Genomic DNA, 8,470 nt, shown 5'->3' with positions numbered 1-8,470 from the left:
GGTTTATGGACACAGGGAATAGTAGTACTGAGATTAAGGAGCTGTCGTCCCCCCGTTTGCACATAATCCCTCAGGTTTGTGGACGGTGGAGTGGACGGATGCCAGTGTTTCTGGGTGCTCCTGTGTCTGATAATGTTCACATTCTCTGTACTCCATGAATCCAATTAGAACCAATTCTATCTCATTACCTTTTCTGAGCTGTTTGACTTTGATGGTGCATTGACGGCTGGGCTCCCCTGCGACCCGCATCAGATTGGCTGTCCACCCAACGGGCTCTCCTGCTACCTGTATCAGACCGTTCTACTGCAACCTGCCTACTGACTATGTTGAAGTTTACATGGACTCTATTTGCTGCTAATATTTTTATTACCACAATTAACCATAATTACTCTCATTATTCTTACCATTCTTTATTAGAATTATGTTAATTAATTAATATTATAATGATCTCAGCACACTTGAGCAGAAGAACAGTTGCATATGGTGGTACAGTGACTTTCTATCAATCATTTATAAGAAGTTTTGATCAGAGGAGGATGGGTCGGGTCCCCCTTGTGAGTCTTGGTTCCTCCCAATGTTTCTTCCTCCAGCTCCAGCCTGATTAGCTCTTTTTTTTTGCTAAGCTAAGATGCCGATAAGAGCATCATAGTGGACGGAGAGATGCACTCCCATTGTTGGTGTTTTGCCATTTTATATGAGGTGGTGCTGCTGTTGTGTGCTATGTTCTTTAGTGATTCTGAAAGTTTTTAATATCCACTGGAGGAATTCTGATATGTGCACTCGGAGACTAAGTATGGTGTGCAGCAGCGGCCAAACGCCTTTTTTCCCCAAGTGACTGCCTGGACTGCCTGATATTCACAATGTATGCGAATAGTCTGTGAGTATCCTGAGCCTCAAAACCTGTACCACAGAGGCTAGAAAAAACTATACTGGTTAAAACAGAATAAAATAGTTTTTATTGGTAATAGGTACAGGTCTAGATAGGGCAGTGTCTGGGTCAGGAAACCAAACCACATTCCATCTATTAGTGACCTCTGTTCTAGAACATTATAATGTTCATTAATGTGGTAATTTCCAATTCCTGCTGTTTATTTCAAACTTTCCCATCACATGATATCCACCAACATTGAGGGGGGCTTCCAAAGCCATGGAACAGCTCTGGCTAGGACCATTATGAGTCATGGGGGAGAGGGAGGGCCATTCTACCCACCCAGAAAGAATGAGGCCAGTTTTTCTCTCAGGGTGTAATTGCAGTAGCTTCAACTGGAACTTAACCAGTGATCTTGTGATGGCAGGGCCAGCATTAATTTCATTGTTAAGAGCTATGATGATTAGTCATTCAGCATTGTAACAAACAGATAAATAAACATACAAACAAAACCCTGACTTCCTGCATATGGACTTTTGATTTCATATTTTAGATTCTACTGATAAGGTTACATAGAAAATGGAAAAGTGTTTTTTTTTCCCCCAAACTTGACTTAAATAAAATGTACAGAGAAAATGGGACCCATAACAACCATACAAGACCTGGTAGACCATCAAAACTACCCTCCCCAAGCCCCTCCCTTAAGAAGAAGAAAAACAACAGCTGATGTCTTAATTTAAATCACACTCAACACTGTGGGTCTGAATTGAGGTAGAGCTGATTAAGAAGCTCTTACTGAACAGGCTAAACCGCAGAAGCTGTGGCTGTATAAAACAAAAGACTGTCCAGATCTCAACATTAGGATGAAATACAAACTGGATTCCAAAAAAGTTGGGACACTAAACAAATAGTGAATAAAAACTGAATGCAATGATGTGGAGATGGCAAATGTCAATATTTTATTCGTAATAGAACATAGATGACAGATCAAAAGTTTAATCTGAGTAAATGTAACATTTTAAAGGAAAAAACTGTTGATTCAAAATTTCACAGTGTCAACAAATCCCAAAAAAGTTGGGACAAGTAGCAATAAGTGGCTGGAAAAAGGAAATTGAGCATATAACGAACAGCTGGAAGACCAATTAACACTAATTAGGTCAATTGACAACATGATTGGGTATAAAAAGAGCTTCTCAGAGTGTCAGTGTCTCTCTGAAGCCAAGATGGTAAGAGGATCACCAATTCCACCATTGTTGTGCAGAAAGATAGTGCAGCAATACCAGAATGGTGTTACCCAGCGTAAAATAGCAAAGACTTTTAAGTTATCATCATCAACCGTGCTTAACATCATCAAAAGATTCAGAGAATCTGGAACAATCGCTGTGCAAAAGGGTCAAGGCCGTAAAACTCTACTGGATGCTTGTGATCTCCGGGCCCTTAAACGTCACTGCACCTCAAACAGGAATGCCACTGTCAAGGAAATAACAGAATGGGCTCAGGAATACTTCCAGAAATCATTGTCAGTGAACACAATCCACCATGCCATCCGCCGTTGCCAGCTGAAACTCTACAGTGCAAAGAGGAAGCCATTTCTAAGCAAGCTCCACAAGCTCAGACGTTTGCACTGGGCCAGGGGTCTTTTAAAATGGAGTGTGGCAAAATGGAAGACTGTTCTGCGGTCAGATGAGTCACGATTTGAAGTTCTTTATGGAACACTGGGACGCCATGTCATCCGGACCAGAGAGGACAAGGATAACCCAAGTTGTTATCAACGCTCCGTTCAGAAGCCTGCATCACTGATGGTATGGGGTTGCATGAGTGCTTGTGGCATGGGCAGCTTGCATGTCTGGAAAGGCACCATTAATGCAGAGAACTATGTTCAGGCTCTAGAACAACATATGCCCCATCTAGACGTCATCTCTTTCAGGGAAGACCCTGCATTTTTCAACAAGATAATGCCAGACCACATTCTGCAGCAATCACAACATCATGGCTACGTAGGAGAAGGATCTGGGTACTGAAATGGCCAGCCCGCAGTTCAGATCTTTCCCCTATAGAGAACATTTGGCGCATCATAAAGGTGCGACAAAGAAGGCCCAAGACGATTGAACAGTTAGAGGCCTGTATTAGACATGAATGGGAGAGCATTCCTATTTCTAAACTTGAGAAACTGGTCTCCTCTGTCCCCAGACGTCTGTTGAGTGTTGTAAGAAGAAGGGGGGATGCCACACAGTGGTAAAAATGGCCTTGTCCCAACTTTTTTGGGATTTGTTGACGCCATGAAATTTTTAAACAACATATTTTTCCCTTAAAATGATACATTCTCTCAGTTTAAACTTTTGATCAGTGATTTGTGTTCTATTCTGAATAAAATATTAGATGTTGGCACCTCCACATCATTGCATTCAGTTTTTATTTACAAACTTTTTTGGAATCCGGTTTGTAGATGGTGAGAAGTTGAAAATGCTCCAAGACCTTGAACTTTGGAGGTGTGGAAAATCACCGAGAGTGAATGGGAGCTGTAATAATGACTCACTAAACACTGAAGCATCTGCTCTTATATGAAGTTGTTGAAGCTTCTCAACATTTGAAAAAAGAATTAAGGGTGCTACAAAGGCTTCTCTGAGCAAAGCCATGGAAGAATTATTTTTGTGAAAATATTGATTCTATTGTAATCCTTACTGTAAACCATACTATTATAGCAATTCATTGCACAACCTGTGGACTATTTTACTGTTGGATTGTTATACATAGAGGAGCTGCAGAAGAAGGTGAAGCAGGTATGTGTCTAAATCAAAACAATCAGCAAAAAACAACATTCCTGAATGATGTCATAGCCATAGGCAAAAGTACATAGGCAAAAGTAGTCCAGCAGGTATTGAATTCTAGCATTATTTCCACCTAGGTGAACTGCATGTGTGTTTAGTCTGTTTAAGTACTGGAACATTCTTTCACTCTCTTTCAGTTAATGACGCCTTATGTCTGCATGAATGATTAAGTGGTTTCTACAGGGTTGCTTGGCCTGGTAGCTGTGAGGTGTGTTTGTCGTTGAAGGAGGAGTGAGCAAATGCTCCAGAGGGAAGAGTTTCCAAGCACATGGTAACTCCTCCCTGTAGTGGCTTTGCTCACTCCTTCTTCTGCGCCACTGGAGTTCAGAAGCACAGTCAGCTAAAATGGCAAGCAAAGAGGAATCGCCCTGTAATTATTTTGTATTTTTAGTTTGAATTGTTCTTTATTCACCGTGTGTGTTTTAGTTTGATCTCAGTTCTCAGTCAACATGTTTACACCTGATATACTTGTGTACTCGAAACAGACCAGCCTGAGGAGTACAAGATGGACTACAAGCGGCGTGGAATGGCCCTCATCTTCAACCAGGAAAGTTTTTACTGGAAATTACTCCTGAGAGAACGCCGTGGTACGTCTGCAGACAAGGCTAACCTCACTGAAAGGTGCACACTCAGACTCGGTAATTCAACTATACCAGACAGGATTAATCATAAATCTATAATTCATAAAACATCATTATAGCTTTGAAAATGTGTTAGCACTTGTATGCAAGGGGAAATAATTTTTAGGTCACTGATGGTACTCTTACCATCTCTACTATGATTGCAGAATAGAAATATGACTTATAGACTAGTATAGACTATGAGTATTATGACTACTATTATTATTAATATATTATTACTATTATTATGTTATGATTATTTTGCACACCTGAGCAGTAGAATAGTTTTATATGGTGTTTCTGATGACTTTTATTAATAGTTTATAAATAGTTCTGACCAAAGGAGGGTGGATCCCCCCTTTGAGTTTTGGTTTCTCCCAAGGTTTCTTCCTCCTTGCCACTGTCGCCTTTGGCTTACTCCCTGGGGGATTTTAGTTTTTTTGTCTTGTTGATCTTGACTTCTCACTGAAGCTGCTTTCTGACACAAATACATTTATTCTAATCTTTATCATTTTAGAACTAGACAAAAGTGGAAGTGCTCAGTCTCATTTATACTTCACTTCTATGTTCAGATTTAAAGAGCTAGGCTTTGAAGTGGAATCTTATGATGATTCAGAAGAGAAAGACATGATGGACAAGATCCGTCAAGGTACAACCCTTCAACATTTCGCCATTTTACACATAAAGTCTTCCTGAGAAATGGTTTCAGTTTCCTGTGAATAATGTGAAATGTTGTCAATCACTTGTTAATCTTTGACCACAGCTGCAGAGGCTGACCACTCAGATGCCGACTGCTTTGTGTGTGTTTTCTTGAGTCATGGAAATGAGGGTCAGATTTATGCCCATGACAAACCAGTTAATATTAAGGAAATGATTGCTCTCTTCAGAGGAGACAAATGCAAAAGCCTTGTAGGAAAGCCCAAGATCTTCATCTTTCAGGTAATTCCAACACCAAGTGAACAACATTTGATCTCACACATTTCCTGAACTGAAGAAAAACATCAGTCATTTTATTTCATAATGCTCGTTAGGATGCAGCAATGAATGTGTCCTAATTACAGTATTTCTATTATTGGGTTTGAATGAACACTAATAAACTCAGGCTAATTAGAATTTTGTAAATGTAGGCATGTCGTGGGGAGATTGAGGAGGATGCTGTCACTGGCATGGCTGGAGATGACGATGAGACATCCATTGAGATGGAGGAGGAAGCTGCCATGATCTACACACTCCCAGCCGGGTCAGATTTCCTCATGTGCTACAGTGTGACAGAGGGTAAGGAACAGCCAGAAGGCTTGTGACTTTAAAGTGCGTCAGTTTGTGAGACTCTTCATTTATTAAAGAGTTTTCGCACTTGTGAAGTAACTGGTACCTTACAGTAGATATTGTGAAGCTTCATGAAGAGTAGTGTTAGGAGTGAGAAGAACAGCAGCCCAGCTGTGTCTGATACACTCATATCTGCACCATAACCACTACTGTACTATACGTCCAAATGTTTGTGGACATCCCTACTAATTACACAGATCCATTGCTGACACAGATGTGCAGATGTACAGAGACATGTACCTGATGTACATGTACCTGTAGAGACATACAGCCCTATAGAATAGGACTCTCTGGGGCAGATAACCACGAACCTATTGCCACTATGCCTAATGCCAGATGTGGGCTGCAGAGATATGAAGCACCCCAGCATTGAGCTGTGAAGCTGTGAAACCGTGTTCTCTGGAATGATGGCTGGTTCTCCGTCCAATACTTTTGGGATGAGTTGGGGAGTTAAGTCAAGTCAAGTCAAGTCAAGTCAAGTCAAGTCAAGTCAAGTCAAGTGGGTTTTATTGTCATTTCAACTACATACAGAGTACACAGTGAAACAAAACAACGTTCCTCCAGGACCATGGTGCAACACAACACAAGTGCAGACAGACAACACAACACAGTACAGACAAAGAATAATAAATAATTGGGGGTAGTGTGCAAAATGCTATGTGCAAAAATGCTTCCCATTTTATCTGGGGTAAATGGTGAGAGAGAGAGAGAGAGAGAGAGAGAGAGAGAGAGAGAGAGAGAGAGAGAGAGAGAGAGAGAGAGAGAGAGAGAGAGAGAGAGAGAGAGAGAGAGAGAGAGAGAGAGAGAGAGAGAGAGAGAGAGAGAGAGAAAAACAGGATAAACTCTTTTTAATACCCTTGATTTCAGAAGAAACAATAAATGAGCAGGTGTCCTAATATTTTGTCCATATAGTGTAAGTCAGTCTCAGTGTTGTGTTGAGAAAGGTCCACCAGGCAAATAATATCTGGGTAGTGTGGTCTTGTGTACATCATGATGTATTTTTACATTTTGCTGTCATCTCTTCAACAGGATTTGTTTCCTTTCGCAGTGTATAACAGTGCATGGCTGATCACAGACAATAACTCATTTGTTTTTACCTCTTAAATGAACAGGATTTGCTGCCTTTCGCCACCCAACGCTTGGCTCGATCTACATTCAGGATCTATGTGAGACACTGAAACATCAAGGCTCGTCTCTTGAGTTCACCGAGCTGCTGACCCTCGTCAACCTGAAGGTGTCTAGACGTAACCTCTGTGACAAAAAACAGATGCCCTGCTTCACCTCCATGTTTACCAAGAAACTCTACCTCAGACCCAAAGAGGAGTAAAGCAGTCAGAAATTCTGTGGTGCTTTGTGGTGCTCAAATTCCTTTACCTTATATTACTCTATTCAGACCCAGAGAGTACAGCTGTCAGATGCTATGCTACTTGACCTTTGAGTAACTAACTACTCAATAATAAAACAGAGGCATTTAAAGTAAGTCATTAATCTATTTAATTACATGCTTGTCTGAAAAAAAAACCCCAAAGTGTCACATGGTCAAGTTGAATAAACACATATGGCCTAGTTTGTTCACCTTTGTACACCAAAAGATTACTTTCAGTTTCACTTATATTGTATGTCATACTACCAATGCTGATTTATTTAGTGTGTACACAGTCCTAACGGACCAGAAGAACTGGAATGTAGATTGAAAATCATTCCTAATAAGCAAAAGAAAATGGTTCTATGAATTTTAATACATGATTTTCAATGGCATTTAGACACTCATCAGACAAACAAACAGAAGATACCACTATCTGCTTTTAATGTCTTGTAATAAATGTATTTTTAGAGCACTGGCTGCTCTCACTTGCACCCATGTTTAACTCTTCCTGGTCCCATCAATGATCCTGGTCCCATCCATATGTGGGGCCAACATGGAACTCGAGGACGTACATTCTGGTTCCCACTTGGGCTACCCATACAGGTCCCACATGGACATGTTAGCTGGGTTGTTTTTCTGCCCAGCTAACGAGGTCAGCGAGGTGATATTATTTCATAGTATGAATAGAGGTCATGCATTTTTCATTTTAGTCCTTAAATACATTGTTTCAACTTCCATTTAAAATAGTACTTAAGTGTCTTTGTAGGACTCTAGCAAGTAGATCTTTACAGGATTTCTCTTTATTTATAAGATGAAGAACTGATTCAGTACCTTTAGACATCTTTCACTGGTTAACACTTATTAGGTCTAGATGTAGATTTCAGTAGATCTTCTGGAGTGCCCCCTTTCTGCACGTTTAAACTTTACCCAAAATCTAACTCACCCCATTCTGTAAAAAAATGGGATTCACAATTACCGCAGTTTCGGACTGGTGACTTGGCAATTTCGTTTAAACTCCCTGGGTGATAATTTTGCAATTGGAACTAATTGCAATCTAATGCATTCTGCAATATTTGGCTGTGCCAAGTCCACACAAGTCACCTCCTGATGTATCCTTGACATCACAGGTGGAACAAGAACACATCCAGGACTGTACTTGGCTAGATGTGCACTTTTATATAAAGCAGTACTTGGGCTGCAACTGACGACATATCGTTAAAAAAAATATGCAATTCACTGCAAATTGTATGAAATGCTGCTCATGGCAATTCTAAAACTCACCTAATATAATGTAAAAACAGCATTTCCCTCCTGGTGTTTTATATAATTATTTCCACTATATATATATATATATATATATATATATATATATATATATATACACATATGTATATATTCACCTAAGGCTTATTGATATGATAAATGGAGGCCCCACAACTTACAGGGCATAAAGCAACACTAT

The 8,470-nt window shown here is 40.1% G+C and overlaps 1 protein-coding gene across 1 annotated transcript; it reads left to right on the top strand.

Moving 5' to 3' along the window:
- Positions 1-4,010: 4,010 nt before the first annotated feature.
- LOC140554226 (caspase-6-like) lies at positions 4,011-7,428 on the top strand. Its single transcript, XM_072677093.1, has 6 exons — positions 4,011-4,066; positions 4,182-4,317; positions 4,889-4,965; positions 5,080-5,255; positions 5,444-5,591; positions 6,755-7,428. The coding sequence occupies exons 1-6, from the start codon at positions 4,042-4,044 to the stop codon at positions 6,967-6,969; spliced, it is 777 nt and encodes a 258-aa protein (XP_072533194.1). The 5' UTR covers positions 4,011-4,041; the 3' UTR covers positions 6,970-7,428.
- The last annotated feature ends 1,042 nt before the right edge of the window (positions 7,429-8,470 follow it).

The sequence above is a fragment of the Salminus brasiliensis genome, chromosome 4 (assembly GCF_030463535.1).
Source record: "Salminus brasiliensis chromosome 4, fSalBra1.hap2, whole genome shotgun sequence".
NCBI classification, from domain to species: Eukaryota; Metazoa; Chordata; class Actinopteri; order Characiformes; family Bryconidae; genus Salminus; species Salminus brasiliensis.
The sequence above is the reverse complement of the archived record's forward strand: the minus strand, read 5'-3'. Positions and strand labels throughout refer to the sequence as shown.